We start from the raw sequence: 16685 nt of genomic DNA on the forward strand, positions 1-16685 counted from the left end.
TTTTTTATATGCATGGGAATTAATTCAAGTTTGAAAGGGTTCATATGAAAGCACAAATTTAGTGTTTCAAATATTAGTTATTTATCAACAATATTTTGAGTACGCCCAAATTTTTGTATTGAGAGATCTGAAAGTAAATAGAATGGAAAACTCCAGAATCCCTTACATCGCAGCTGCAATGAAATTCCACCTGGTTATCGTCTTCCTAGAAGACTACTTAAAAGATGGAGGGAAAATTGGATCTCTACGTTCCAAGAGTAGCAGCATTCTGCCAGAACAGATCAAAAGATCAGATGAAGAGGAAGAAGAAAATAATCTAATTTAGTTATTTTTTGCATGAAATTTTACACAAATCAAACGATATTGAAAATTTGCAATCGGATGGCTTTGTTTGAGTTAAGAACTCTGTGCTGTCAAGCATTTTGTAAAAAAATGCGCCGTTATGACTTTTATTGATGTTACCAACATTATAAATACAAATAACGTGACCTTTCTATGGTTAAATATTATTTATAATATACGTAATAAATTTGTGCGACTTTTTAACAGGATCCTAAATACAATACAAATTAAATAACTATGCACGTACTGTGCATATCAACATAATAAGAAAAAATAAGATTCATATATCTTGAAAGATGGCTAAATATGATATGTTGGTTTTTTAGACATATTGGGTTATATGTGTCAACGGATTCTTCAGCAATTTGTGTAAACACGCCATGGTGAAAAATAAATCCTGGATAAACAAATGTTTAGTACATCTACTGACACTAAAAGTCAACTAAAATTCTGATTTTTCAGAGCCCATCAAACTTTAAATACGCTCTCCTTCAAAATGTATAAAAAGTGGCATATCTTGTTTTTCCATCTTCCAACAGATATAATAATCTAAAAGCAGCATATGATACAAAAATATATAAGATTTGTGCATTCCTACAGCGTCTAAACAAACATATTATTTTAGGTTGTTAAAACTATAAAAAAACAACATATGTGCGGGGGTCTACATACGTACGTACATACATACGTACGTACATACATACATACATACATACAAGACAAAACTAAGAAATTATGCATTCAAAACACTTGCATTTACTTTTCCTCTTAACTGTAGATTGAACACTACCAGCGTCATTATCACCACTTTTTATTCCTAAATTTCGTTTTTCCACACTTACAGAAAGGTCTAATGGTGTAATACTACTCGCCGTTGATGTTCTAAGAATATTTTCTAGCCGAGATTTGAGTTGACGCGGCGAAACGCTTTTGGTTTTACTCGCGGCGAACGATTGGGTTTTGCGAGCGATGTACGGATCATCTTCGCCTTGCAGCCGCGAATCGAAAGCGGAATCCAGGCTGTCTTTCGCGTCGCTGCCGTCGATATTGAGGTAGGAAATCTTTTCGGAATCGGTTCCGTCGTTCGAGCAAGCTTCGGGATAAGGCGAATGGGAGTCGACGCTTTCCGGGGTGTACGGATCACGAGGGGAATATTGGCAGTACAGCAAGCGCGGATCGACGTTATTGACTATTATACCGTCGTAGCTTATGTAATCCGCGTCGATGATATTGATTTGGACATCGGGGATCAGGTAGAGATTTTCCTCAGAATCGTTTAGGCTATCTTTAGAGATTGTGTCGCAGTTGATGCGGTCGTCCGATCGGTTAAAGTCATCGAAGTCTTTGATTTTGGAATCTTTGGTGTCGGCGTCGAAGGTTTCGTAGTCGCCGATTTTGAGCTGTTTGCGGTCGTCGGGGGAGGCGGAGTGTTCAGCCGACGATGAGCGACGGAAGCCGGAGTCGCAGCTCAGGCGCCGTGGGGAGGGGGAGGGAGGGAGGAGGAGGGAGTCGCAGCACGGGACCGTACCTTGCTCGCTCTGCAGCAGCACGCGCAAATACACCGGCTGAAACAAAACACATGTTTTACTAGCCGTGTGGAATTGGTAACATTCATTATTATTATTAATATTTATACTTTAAGCAAGCAGCTAAAGGCTGACATTACGTTAAAATATATTAAATGAAAGTTAGTGGTTGGCGAACATAACTTTTCCTAATCAAATCCAGCCCATTTTTAAAGTTCTTGTGGCAGGTTATTGCAACCATCAACAACCCTATTGCTCAAGAAAAGGTTCCGTGGATTCAGGATGAATCTGGTTTCTCCAACCTGAGACTATGACCTCAAAATCGAGCATCTTGCTTTAGTTTGACCATGGAATCCAAATTTGGGCAACCATAGCGACTGTTGAGAATTTTATATGTCTGTATAAAATATCTCTCTTTTTCTCATCGTTCCTGCAGCATTGTGACACTGAGAGTTTCCAGTCTCAGCACATACGGAAGCTGTTTCGGGCATGGCGACAGCTTTTTTTATTTTTTTAATAAACGCCCAGAGGGCTCTTACAATATATAGTTAAAGGTACAAATAAAGTATCATAGAAAATAACAAAAATAAACATGTAATTCATTCTAAATAAATAAAACAAAGGGAAATAAAGTGAAGATGAATGGAGAAACACATTAAATAGGGGAGAATAGCTTTGTGGCTCATCTTTGGACTATGATATCCTTAACAAAATAGGGATCCATATCTGAAACCTGTATTCGAGGGTTGGTCTCGATTATGAAATCTTCGTCGCCAAGTTTTTGTTACCTTGTGATCACCCATGCAGGTAGTGTCACCGAGTAGTCCGTAATGGGGGCGACGGCCCCGCTGGAGCGTGGCACTCTCAGCCCCGCCTCTCCGCAGTTCTAGCCCCGCCTCCATCTTGGGGGAGCCCTCCGATTGGTTGCGCACGAGCCTCCGTCGCGTCGGCGAGCCCCCACTCTCGCACCCTCTGCAAAACCAAAATGTGATGATTTGTATCGAAAAATGAGCCGCTTCCTCAGTGGACCATTGGTTAAACCTGAGGATATGAGATCAATTGCCTTCCATTTAGCAGCTTCTAGCACTCTTTAAAGACTGGAGGGCGAGAAGTAACTTACAGGGACTCGTCACAATAGATCTACTCAGGTCGCAGTGACGTTGGGAGCTTATTTGGCACTGACCCATTCTTATTCTTAGTGGTAGGGGTCAGTGCTGTGCAAGCTCCTGACGTCACTGTGAGCTGTGAAGATCTATTGTGATGGATCCCTGTGAATAGTTCTCGCCCTCCAAGCCCAGTGCCTCATTTATGAACGCTATCTTTATCTGTACATATCGAGACGGTATACTTAACTTCTGTACTGTCTGTATCTTACCTCGGTATGTTCTACCTACTTTTCATATCCACATCATATAATTGAAACAAGCCAATTCAAGCAAAAAATGCTCGCTTGAACATGAATTTTGTATGACTTTTGGAAATCACCTAGACGGTACGCTTAACGATCATCTGTATGTATCTAGTGATCGATGTACCTACCGAAAACTTTAAGGCGGGGAGTCGATAGTATATCTTTATAATCGCTAGAGGGAATTTATCTTCAACTATACCGTCAAGATGAAGGTATGACGTCTTTATCTTCCCATCGTAATCGAGGCCCAGGTCTATAAAGAGCCTGGCTACTGTGTGGAAGGCGAGAGTTTACATTTTGCTAAATCTCTCCCTCCAAGCCCAGAAACATCAAGTATCGGGCTATTAGGTAGGGGAAGAGATCTTTAACATCCTCAGGTTTAACCAGTGCTCCCCCGAGGATGAAGCTCCACATGAATGGCGTTGTGTTGTGTTAAAATAAATGATTCGTATATTACCTTGTAATCATCGCGTGCATAATGTTGGTAGGATCTGCTATACTCTTTCTACTTAATGTTATACCAGGAACTGTGAGACCATCGAATTCTGAATTGGGTTTCTTTGAAGGACTCTAGAACCAGAAAAACACATTTTATTGCAATATTTTCAGTTCGTCCAAGTGTTAGTAGACATGACTGGATTTCACCCCCTAGGGAGTCAATAAGAACAAATTACAACAGGGATGGAGAAGATTTTTGAGAATGGAAAATTTTTAATTTCATAACGCTAAAAAATCGCCCCTGAGTAGCACCTGCAAACGTCACTCAACATAAACATTTTCGTTTTCGGAGATGGACTTACAGCATTCGGTTGCAGATTGGCAGAGCACTTGCTCGGGGAAGCTGCCCTAGCGGGACTGTTCTCCGAGGAGCTGGTGTGGGCGGAGGAACGTTGACTGCACTTGGAGGGACTCCCCCCACTCTCTGCTGAATCTGCTACAGACTTTCTGCCAATATACATATGTTTCTTTATGTTAATTAGCTGTTTTTATTATAATAACTTTTTCTTATTTATTTTACACAATAAAATATACAATTTGCTTTTTACTGGAGTTAATCAACTTCTGAATGTAGTCATTTCGCTCATGTTTGATAAAATTTGACACCCTATATTGGACACTCTGAAAAAGAACTCTTGAATCTCTGAGTCAGTTGCAGTGACGAGCGGTGACTTTTTTTATAGGTAAGCAACAAAAAATTTTCATAAATTTGTACCTAAATTACAAATAATATGTCATATAAAATATAAATGGCTACTTTTTGGTTCTGAGAAACACATCTCTCACAAGAGACAGACTCAGAGAAGAGACTCTCTCTCTCTTGACAACAGAAGATTATTACCAATAAACTATCAAATCAACTCAAACAACAATTATCATTAACTTTGCGATATAACATACGAGGTGTGTTCATAAAATAACGGGAATATTTTAATTTTGCGGGTTTGGAGAGTTTGAGTGTCAAAATTTTAACTAAACTTCAACTAAGGTTCAATCGTCCCAGTGGAGGCATTCTAGATCGCCAAGACGAAAATCGCCGAGCTCATAAAAACATGTCTAACCTTAGCGGCTGCCACAGACAAAGTAAACAATTCATACAGCTGAAAATTTGAGCATATTTCAGGGGCATGAATACCAACATAATAAATTAAAAAAATTACTGAAAACACCTCGTATGTAGCTATATTCTATACTATTTTAATGTCACATATCAGTATAAAAGTTTGTAAAAAAATACCACAATGACATTCAGTAGATATATTTCCATTTTAATTTAAATGTCAACGCTAAGCAATGGCCGATTCCTTCTACAAATGAATAATGCCAAAAAGGGCCACCTCGAGCGCCACATGTCTTATGTCATATGTCAACTGTATCATATGAAAGGAAAATAGTTCTTAGGTAAACATGTTCGTAATACTATTTTCCAAATAGAACATATTCTAATAATATTTGTGATTTATAATCTGTAGGCTTGTTTTAGCTTGGCTAGTTTCTTCTTCCACTGGAGTGGGCTGGCGCTTGGCGCGCTTTATCAATATTAATATTTATTTTTGGAGGAATATATAAACTGTAGCGGTGATTAGTAATAAATAATATTTACTAACATTAATTAAAATGTTTGACCACAAAGTTAATACTTTAAACATAAATGAAAAAGGATTTTCCCGGGTATTTCAGCCCTTAAGTAATGTAATTATGAACCTGGAATGTTTGTCGGTGTGCTCGTTGATGGACTTGCGGGAATCGGAGATGTCTCTCTGGCGGAACGGGCCTTCCGGCTGGTGGATGATGAGCCTCGCGGAGTGCGACAGGAGAACGCGGTCACACCACGACGGGCATCTGAACACAAAACCATTCCTTACACAGCCTGTTGACATTACGCACAGACTAATACAATACGGTTTTGGTGTTCAATTTGTGGAAAATCAAATACGAGGTATATCCAGAAAACAAGTTCCATTTAACTCGTTAAAGAAAACAAGGAGATATTCAGAAAATAAACCATTTTGCTTGCTCTTCTCTGGACTTTCTCCAACAACTCTATGTCTCTTTTACAATAGGGACTCCGGATTCTCTTCTTCTCTGTCAATCTCTAACTGGGGGTAGGAGCTCCGACCAACCCTCAACAACCTAAATCCTACAAATGTTTTTCCTACAGAGGTTTTACAGTAATTGAAGAGGTGAATGTTCCTACCTCGTCTTCATGTAATGAGTTGGCTGCTCTATATTTTCTTCAAATGGATACGAAGGCGGGAACTTGATTGGGAACTCAAACAAGTATTTCTTGAGTGATTCTAACTCCTGGTCGTACTTAATTACCTGAAAAGGGGAATTATTCACATATCAGTTAGTTGAACCAACAAATGAAGAAGTCAAAATTATTTTGAGTATGTCCAAATGCTTGCAGACTGGCTGGATTTTTCCTCCCTAGGGAGTTATTCATGTTTAAATTGATTTAAACAGAGAAAACATTTTTGAGAAGGGAATATGGAAGTCTAGGCATTTACAGGGCTTATGACCTGTCATTGGCTGGTTTAAGTGGCCACTTTACACACTGTGTAACATTCACCATTTTGCCTATGTTTGAACATTCATATTTCTTCTATTCTTTTATTTGTTGATTTTCATTACTCATTATTCCATGTCCGCTCCCTAGTTGGAGCATATGGTGTCCACAAAGATCCTCCGAGCATCTCTGTCGGCTGCCAGTTCCTGTGCATTCTCCCAAGTCAGGTTCGCATCCCGTAGTTCTGACATGAACTGCCGACGAACAGTCGGCAGTTCAGTTAAATGTCTTAAGCTGCGGTCATAAGCCCAGTTAATGCCTAGACTTCCATATTCCTTTCTTGAAGGTATTCTCCATCCCTGTTGTAATTTGTTAATAACAAATTGTGATTATTATACCAATGTCATAGTATTGTTTATTGTTTGTGAACTATAATAAATAAATACATTTTTGTGGTATGTATCAAAATAGATCCATGTAATTAAATTAAGGGATTTTGAAAGATTTTAATGCAATTAAATTTTAATAATTTATACATTAAGCCAAGATGATCTGAGCAACTATGAAATATCGCAGTGTAAAAACACATCTTTAAATAAATTAATTTCTTGTCGACCTTAACAGGAATCGAACCCAAGGTAATGGCGCTAACCGACGGGCAACGAGGCGGACATGATATTAAAGATTAATCTCACCCACGGTTCCCGAAAGACTTTTTGGTGCTCTGCGTGACTGAATTCCTTCTTGCCGACAGTAAGTATGAGCCGATCATCAGATGGACCGCGGAACTGGACTTTGGTATGCTCTACAGTCTTGCCGTTGTATATTCGGTGTGTCTTCAAATCCTCTGTTAGTTTCTAGAATAAACTTTACAATTTAAAAACCGCTTAGATAAATATTGAATGAAGAAAAATACAGAAAAATGTGCACATTTCAGCGAAAGCTACCTGCCTATATACGAGGGTTGATTGACATCCTACAGAGAAAAGGTTTTGATACCTTATTTTTTTTACATGCTCCCTCTAGACTTGTATGTTATACTCCAACATTTCTATAGCTTCCTGTGGGGCAATTGTTGCAACTTGTTTTATATATTTATTGCCGTAAGAAACATTCTTAAAACTTTAAATTATGTATACTACTCAAATCGAACACAAATGTTACAAGCAAATGGTATCTTGAGTCACCAATTACCAATCACATTCGGAGTACCTCAAGGTAGCGTTTTAGAACCAATTCTTTTCTTACTGTATGTAAATGACCTTAACCCTCAAGAAGAAAATATGAAAATAAAAAGCTTTGTCGATGACTGTTATTCTCATTGCGGAAAAAGCGCTTTCCATAACCAAGGGTTATTTAGGCTAGAATCTTCTGACGTTAAACGAGGAAAAGACAAAATTAATTAATTTTAGTATAACAAAAAAAGGACAGTGTGATAAATTAATGATATATAAATACAATAAAACTGATCTGGATAGTGACAAATGCACATGTAACTTTTTAAAAAATGTAAAAAATATTAGATAATAGATTGTATCTTGGACTGGACAATTCACATAAATAATATTTCAGCAAAAGTTTAAAAACTTGTTTATGTATTTAATACCGTAAGAAACATTCTTGACAAAAAAAAATTGAATCAAGTATACTACTCAATGTGTCAAACCATTATATATTACGGAATAATTGCAAGGGGTGGAGCCAGCAAAAGTGCTATGTATAACTTGGAAATAGCACAAAATTATGTACTCAAGGCTCTACTCGGGTCCCTATCAGAACACCCACAACGGAGGTGTTTGAACGAGTAGGTGTTCTGGACGTCAGGCAACTGTACGCTAGGGCATTTCTCGTTCACACACATAAACATGGTGGGAGTAAATATAATACAGTCTATGAAACAACTATTCGTGCCACCTAAAATGGCAACATCGTTTGGTCAGAGGAGTCATATGTACCTTGCTTCCAAAATTTACAACACTATACCTCTTGATTCACAATTAAATATAAGTAAACAGAAATTCAAATTATTTGTTGAAAAATGGCTTCTAGATTTGGGTCCCGAGAACTGCCTTGAAATGGTCACCGCACCAAAACAGTAGTCTATTTGAACTCGGAATGGGAAATTATCATTGATTTTTTTTATTAGACTAACTAACTAACCATCACGCCATTTCCCCGGAGGGGTAGGCAGAGAGGATAGAACGCCACACCACTCTGTCCTGGCACACTTCCTTTGCTTCCTTCACATTCATACATCTTCTCATGCACGCACGTCGATTATTCCGACTTTTCACATGACCGCTTTCAAGAATTTGTTGTACTTGATCATGCCATGTCTTTCTCGGCCTTCCTCGACTTCTACAACCAGACACATTCGCATCATAAATCTTTTTAGCCGTTCTTTCATCATTCATTCGCTCCACATGACCGAACCATCGCAAAAGACCTTTCTTAATTTTGTCGATAATGCTTAACTCAGCCTTGCATTCTGCTCTAATTTCGACATTAGGGCACCTATCATACATTGTTTTTCCGCACATTCGCCTGAGGGATCGCATTTCAACAGCATTCAGTCTACTTTCGTCCCTTTTTTTCCAACTCCATGCTTCGCTTCCATATATTAGGGTTGGTACCAAATAAATTAATCTAAAAAATCACAACCAGATCTGTACTATTCTTATTGAAATCTGTTAGTAATTTGAATGGTGCCAAAAACAAACAATTCGTGACGTCTTCGAATGTTTTGTGACGTCATTGGATTTTTTTTCATCAATGTCTATGGATTTTATAGAGTATTGTAGATGGCTTCCTTTTTCTATGTGTCGTTTGTTTACATTTACAGTGTCCTATCACTTATCAAACGCTACGAGTTGTGATTTATAATTTTCATGATAAATTGATAATTCAATTGAATTATCAATTTATCATTATCATAATAAATTAATATTTAGAGGAGGTTGAAAACCATAAAATAATAAAAGAAATTCGAGATGTAAGGTGTAATCCGTTTTCACTTTTATCTGTCAGTGCCTGGAACTGGAGTGGGTAAGGGGGAGGCTTAAGATAATATGCATAGACAACCTTCCTTGTATTTTTATCTGTGGCCTGTGGCATTACCAACATTAAAATGAATGCATTACCCGTGAACTTCTGTGACAAAATTTATTACCAACTTACGAAACAATTGTTTTCGAAAGACCTTATTTTCGAAACGAAAATAATGAATGAAAATATTCATTATAAGGGTTTATATAAACACTAGGAGAATCTTATAATTATAAATCAAGTTTAGTAAGTTTAAATATGGAGTTCTACAAAATAAACTAGGAGAATCTTTAAAAAATCTTTTATTTGTAGAGCAGGTTAAATCTGATATTCCCCCAAGTGATAATACCCTATTATTTTTGCATGTCTGCTATTTATAATTTATGTTTATATCCATAGTGTTATTTATTTATTATGTACTAGAACATAATATAAAAATAATGAAAATGAATGCCTCGACACAGGTTATGCCCAGTGAGGTGTTCGTATAGAAAAGAAAAAATATAAAGTTTTATGTGAAATAAATGAATTACAATCAGAACCATGACGGTATAGTTGACGATAAATTCTCCCTACAGATACACTGCTGATCCTTCATCTTCGAGATTTGAGATAGGTACATCTGTATATATACCGAGGGTTCAAGTACCCCACGGAACACATATTTACTCACTGGGCAATTTTTTCTTTAATTACGATTTATTTAAAAATTAAATCGTTCTAAGGTGGCCACTTTTTTCTCAAAAGCCTATTTAAAATGGAGGAGAAACGAGTCGATTTCGAAGTCGAATTAGATTCTGACTGTCAGTTTTGAAATTGAACAGCTAGATGCAGAGATAATGTGGCAATATTCTGCCATATTAACATATAGCAGCATCTAGCTGTTCTGTTTTAAAACTTGGGTTGGTAAAAACATTGCCATTATAAAAAACCAATATAATTATTGTATTTTTCCCACATTTTTCCTAACTTTTTGAGAGCACATATCGATTTGTCAATAGAGACGGCTTTGTAATATCTCGCTAGATACAGACATACTTAGACTAATCATATCATCTGGGAATTGTTAAACGTTATATAAAAATCATATTTAAGCGAGCATTTTTTGTTTTAATTGTGATTCATTTGAATTTTTAATAGTTTTGAAATGAACACTTTTGATAAAAGGTCTAACCTGTGATAACAGAAGGGTATTTAAAATACAAAAAATAAATTGTAGTTTATTTTAACTGCGTTATTTTCCTCCACGGCGGCATCTCTATGTTGGACGCGCCGGGACACAAGTGTAGAGTAATGCGAGCTACCTTGACCACTTGTCCCGTGTCCAGGCGGAAGTTGAAGTCTCCGAACATGAAGAAGGGCGGCGCGGGCGCGGGGCCGGCGTGCAGGCGTTGCAGCGTGTGGCGCAGCGCGCGCTGGCGGCTGCGCGCGTACACGGACGGGCCCGCGCCCTCCATGGCCGCCATGTTGGAAGCGTCGTGGAACAGGTGCACGTTGACTAGCTCCACAGCGGTGCCGCGAATCAGCCAGCGTGTACGCATGAAGCCCTTCCGTGCATTTACACTGAAAACAAAGATTATTTATTTATTAAATGTTTGTAGACAAGAACTGGTCGGATATTTGTGAATACCCAAAGTGTTATCTATCCGGGATGCTTCAATATCACTCTAAAGAACTTCTCCAGTTCGGGATGGTTCAGAATCATTCGGAGGCTCGTTATTAATTAGTACTGTTTAATTCCGTAACGCTACAAAATCACAGCAATTTCTGCTCATTTTCAAGACGAGAACAACATTATTTTTTTTCAAGTGTATAAATAAATTCATCGAACAATCTGAAAAATGTCTCAATGTTAAAAATTTATAAACAAATCCGTTTATTTTTATTTTTATATATCTAGCTTTTTAATCTATATTTTCTATTGAATATGTTATGTAATTTGAATTATTAAAATAAAACTATAATTTTATTGGTTGGTTGGAAGAAATTGCCATTTGGCAATAAGCCCGCCAATGTACAAATAACATTATGTACAAAAAGTTCAATAAATATATATTTTATATAAGTTCAATAAATATATATTTATTGAACTTTTATATTATTATTATTATATATTTTTATAAATAAAACACGTGTTAACTGTTCAGAGTTAGGAACTCAACTGATTTAATAACACAAAATACACGCCTTATAAAGCGGCACGCGTCGAGCTCTGCGCGCTAGCCGTACCACCTGCGCCGGCCGGCCTAGTGGTGGGGGTAGCTTACCCCCACCACTCGCCGCAGGCCACGTTAATAGAGGCGTACCCTGCCCGTACGGGCTATTTCGCCGGTAGCCGCGACGCGCGCAACATGACCACATAATACAAAGGCCCTTTCTGGGGCTTTATTTCCATACATATACATAGTGATTTTAAGTGATAATTGGTTTTCTCTGGCTATATTTGTCCCGGTGTTACTGAGGCCAGGCTCGAAAGCGAATCATTTATCTTTATTGGCAGCCTAGCTCTCAGTCGTACAAATACCGGGGTTTCTAGTTGCATTTAATTATATTCATTCAAGTCATTTATATTTTATATACAATATTCACGTCCGGAACAACCATTAATAACAGTTTATTATATAAATAAAAGACAAGAGATACTTTTATCCACAAATTTGGAATATCCCGTGACCGGTTTCATCGCTTTCGCGACATCTTCGAGACTGGTATCTTTATTATGGAGTTCAATGTATTTATACAAAACAGAGGTAAGGATAGGTAATTCAAAATTATGTGAAAGTAAATTAAATAAAGTTATTTTTATCTTAAGGATCATTATCAAAAAAATTTCGGGTTAACTAATGAGTTGATATAATGCTATTTTAATGAGTTTAAATATTTTTTTTTTATTTTTCAATACAAATAACTTTATTTAATTTACTTTCACATAATTTTGAATTCTCTATCCTTACCTCTGTTTTGTATAAATACATTGCACTCTTTAATAAAGATACCAGTTTTGAAGATGTCGCGAAAGTGACGAAACCGGTCACTGGATATTCCAAATTTGTGGATATAAGTATCACTCGTCTTTTATTTATTTAATAAATTACAATGAACTTCCATCAAGAATGTTCACTAACAAACTTAAATGTTTTATTAATAACAGTGACCGTGAAAACCTGCGCACCTATTTTGGACCTGCCTTCGTATATTTGGATAAACCTGAAATATTTGGTATGCACAATTAAAATCAAATGAAAACACCGGATACATATTTTGTGGTATTGTTCGGTCTTCAACGAATCACGGCGTTCATTTTAAATTATGCCGCCATTTTCGTCCATCAAAACTGACATTCTTTGTGCAGTACACAATATGTAATTTATGACAGTTTTTGTGCAATCTCCAACATTATCCGTCAATATGTCAGTTTGCGTGACCAGGGCCCCGATCACAATGGGAAGTTAACATTTATTTTCAATTTTATCTACAAAGTAAAATTAAGTTTTCTGTGTGAAAAGCGAATATGCATACATTTTTTTCTTTTAAACATGTTCAATTATAGGTTACCGACGGAGATACTTTAAATGTTCACGCAAATATACTCATTTTAGTACAAAATATCGATTTTTCTTTATGGACATTCAGTGGATTGATGCTTAATGGCGGGAAGGGTAAAAATACCTTTGCGCTGGCCTCATTTCAAAGGCAAAAAAGAAGGAATTATTCAATGTTTTAATATGAACATTATATACCAATCTCTTTGTTAAGGTCTTATCTATATGTACATCATTATCAAATAGCAAAGCAAATCGTCTTTTTTTATACAAAATATAAAATAAAATACAAAATATGTAATGTTATAAAATAGAAATTGAGTTTTACTTAAAAAATTGAACCATAATGATGTTGATTTTTGATTGTTGAGTTGATTGAAGCCTATTATTTTATTTTTTTAACATTTTAATTTGATTTAAAAACCAACTATACTTCTATACACAGTTCCATATTTTATATATTTTTATTTTATTTTATTTTTATTTATTTTTGCACTACAACAGGCCAGGAGGCCCAATTACAGTGGTGAATTACATCACAGAACACCCAGGCTTGATCAAAATCTAATTGAGATTTTTGTGTTCTCACTGGGAATCGAACTCGGAACCTTCCGTGCATGAGTCAAGCGTCTTGACCACTACACCACGGAGGCCGCCTATATTGTATTTTTTAAAATTTATGTTGTGTATGCACTCATCTTTTTATTTTTACACAAACTATACTTCTTAACACTGTTCCTATTTTTATTTCTTTATATTGATTTTTTTATAAATTTATGTTGTTTATATACTCATCTTCTTTTTCTTATACCAACTTTACTTGTAAACACTGTTCTATCTTTTATTGCTTTATATTGTATTATATATATAAATTTTATGTTGTTTAAATACTCATGTTTTATATAACTTCCATGTACGTTTGCCTTATGGGCGTGAAAAATTAAAGTTACAAATAATATTGGGTTTTGGTTTGTAATTTTATAGCTTGGATATGCTGAGTTAGTATGTTGAAATTTATATTAAAATATTTTTATTATTTTTGAAGATATAACGATTTCAAACATTTTTTTTTTATTAAAAATAAATATTTGCCTTCTTATGATTTACCCAAATATTTAATTTTGAGGGCCATTTTCAACGGGTTGTAAATAACTCACTATTAGAAAATGGAATCGAGTTGGGGTAGAGTGGGATTCGCCCGAATTATTTTCGCCCGTCGCCAGCAATCCGCAGGCGCAATACCTTTCCTGACAGAAGAGTGATAACTAATATCCATTGTAATCGGGGCCCAGGTGTAGGAGTTTAACGAGCCGGACGAACGTCGCGTCGCTTGAGGTATTGTTGATACATCTGCCTACAAAAAACATGTTTTTGGGCATCACATAAAATACCTAACACACGCGTGGCCGCTAGCCTACTGCCTTTCTGGAGATCTGTGACTGAGAAGCTAGACGATACTTATATTTTAAAATATAAATGTTTATGTACCTCGGGAAAGAAGTGCTGGGGGAATTTGGCTTTTTCTTTTGTGGCGACCTTTTCAATGTTTCCGGCGTGAGTTTCTTTTCCATCGGCCAACAGCCAACACTGGTTTACAAAATCCCAAATCTTTACTTCTAGGAGGGAGGAATGGACAAAGTAAACGTTACCGAGCGCCTGAAAACAGAAAAACACGGTCCATTAACATGAAACGATCCCGCTGAACAAAAATTACATATTATGTGAAACCCACTTTATCACAACTTGATTAATTGAAAATATTGTATTTTAAAAGGGTTTTAAAATTTATAATATGTTAGTAAAAGAAGCTGAAAATATTACCCCTTTTAGAATTATTACACTTTTTATTTATTTTTTATGAATCAATATATTTTTATAAATGGTACATATTTTTTTATTCTAATACAAATCTACTTTTAGACATCTAGTAAATGTTATAACTGTAACTCTCCAATAAAAGAGACTAGCTCTTGTGCTTGGAGAGTGACTTACACTGTTATAGTTATTTATTTATTACAATTTATATAATTTTGAATATACGAGTACAGAAAAACAGAAAATAATAATACCTGAATACTTTTTTTTTATTATATAAATAAAAGACGAGTGATATTTGTTCATAAAATTATAAACTCTAATAAAAAAACAGAATTTTGGAAAAAAATTGATCGGAACCAGCATGAACACGATCACAATACTAGAGAAAAGAACAAAATTAGACTTCCATTTAGGAAAAAGGCAAAGTCACAAAATTCAATTTTATTTAAAGCAATTAAAAAGTATTACGAAATGGAAAAAAATATTTATGAAGAAAAAAACATATCAAAATTTAAAATAATGGTCAAGACATATGTGATAAACAATTTATAAATTAAATATATTTGCAATGTTATTATTAGAACACACATAACAATATGTATGATATGTGTGCCCTACTTTAAGATTTAAATAAATAAATACTTTAATCCACAAATTTGGAATATCCAGTGACCGGTTTCATCGCTTTCGCGACATCTTCGAGACTGGGTCCAGTCTCGAAGATGTCGCGAAAGCGATGAAACCGGTCACTGGATATTCCAAATTTGTGGATTAAAGTATCACACGTCTTTTATTTATATAATAAATTACAATGAACTTCCATCAAGAATTTTCACTTACAAACTTAAATGTTATACATGAATACTTCTTAAAATAGAATGCACTTTTTACACGGGTTCAAAAATTTTCTTTAAATTTACTTTGAATTTATTTATTGATGTATTAGTTTTTAGTTCATAAGGGAGATTATTGTAATTTTTTATACCTTTGAAGACGAACCCATTTTGACCATGACTTGTGTGGAATTGTGTGGATAATTTTTATAGAACATCATTACGAATCTTAATGTCACAATTTTCAAACATGTCGCGTTTCTCAAGGGGCATATTTTTTTTAATAATTTATTTTTTAAAGTTATGTATGAAAACATTTCTCCACAATATCCATATTGATTTTGAAAATACAACTAATTTTTCTAAATCCATTTCATATATTTTTATCGGTATTTGTAGTATGTGATATTTCCCTATTGGAGTTCCATTGTTCTATCCATCATCATTCTCTTTCCGCACCTATGGTGCATAGGGCACTGCATTGGTACACCAATCGCAGCTTATCTTGATCATTTTTGTTACACGAAGGTAAGATGATCAGATCAGTCTTACACTTCAGGTACTAGTCCAGGTACTATTAAATATTTTAGTGTGTAAACACTATTAAATAAATACTTCATACTAACCATGTCTCCTCTTGCATGGTAGGCAAACGCGCTGACTATTACTATGCTATTTTATTCACTGAGAGTAAATAAGAAAATCATAATTATGTTTATCGTGTCTCTGATAATTAACTCACCGTGAATTTTTCTGGCGAGCTAAAGTCCTCGTCGAGGTAAATCCTTATTTTGTCAAACAATCTAAGCTCCGGGCTGTCGCAGAGTCTCTGCACAAATTCTTTTACATATTGCATTGATTTTTCATACGTTTTCCCGCCGACTTCTTGCATATGGAGGCCGATGAACTTGGGCTCCATTTTGGCGATCGCCTGCAGAAATTCCGCCGTCCACAGCGGCAGCATGTCTGTCGGCTGAAAATATATTTATTTATGTTAGACAGTGTGTAGTGGCCACTTAAACCAGCTAATGTCAGGTCATAAAAAATCAAATCACTTTCTCAGATTCTATTGAGAGAATTCAGAATAAATTTCTTAGATATATTAATTTTAAGATGGGTTTTTCTACTAATCAATTAAATTATAACCAAATTTTAGACTCT

At 35.7% G+C, this 16685-nt stretch overlaps 1 protein-coding gene across 2 annotated transcripts in view; it reads right to left on the bottom strand.

The window, feature by feature from the left end:
• Positions 1–16685, bottom strand: part of 5PtaseI (inositol polyphosphate-5-phosphatase A) — a 25972-nt gene continuing 9287 nt past the window's right edge. Inside the window, exons 2-12 of one of the 2 annotated variants that reach the window (XM_088232652.1) lie at positions 16267–16497; positions 14362–14529; positions 13510–13511; positions 10636–10894; positions 6982–7143; positions 5975–6099; positions 5482–5619; positions 4080–4224; positions 3737–3849; positions 2657–2840; positions 335–1907 (exon numbers count right to left, since the gene is read on the bottom strand). In XM_088232652.1, the coding sequence (XP_088088778.1) occupies positions 1068–1907; positions 2657–2840; positions 3737–3849; positions 4080–4224; positions 5482–5619; positions 5975–6099; positions 6982–7143; positions 10636–10894; positions 13510–13511; positions 14362–14529; positions 16267–16497 (2367 nt within the window). In that variant the 3' untranslated portion in view covers positions 335–1067. Of the gene's footprint in view, positions 1908–2656; positions 2841–3736; positions 3850–4079; positions 4225–5481; positions 5620–5974; positions 6100–6981; positions 7144–10635; positions 10895–13509; positions 13512–14361; positions 14530–16266; positions 16498–16685 lie in introns of both variants that reach the window. The other variant, XM_088232651.1, reaches the window with a different exon arrangement.

This window comes from Micrasema longulum, unplaced genomic scaffold, assembly GCF_059751315.1.
Source record: "Micrasema longulum isolate JH-2025_06_02 unplaced genomic scaffold, ASM5975131v1 h1tg001007l, whole genome shotgun sequence".
NCBI classification, from domain to species: domain Eukaryota; kingdom Metazoa; phylum Arthropoda; class Insecta; order Trichoptera; family Brachycentridae; genus Micrasema; species Micrasema longulum.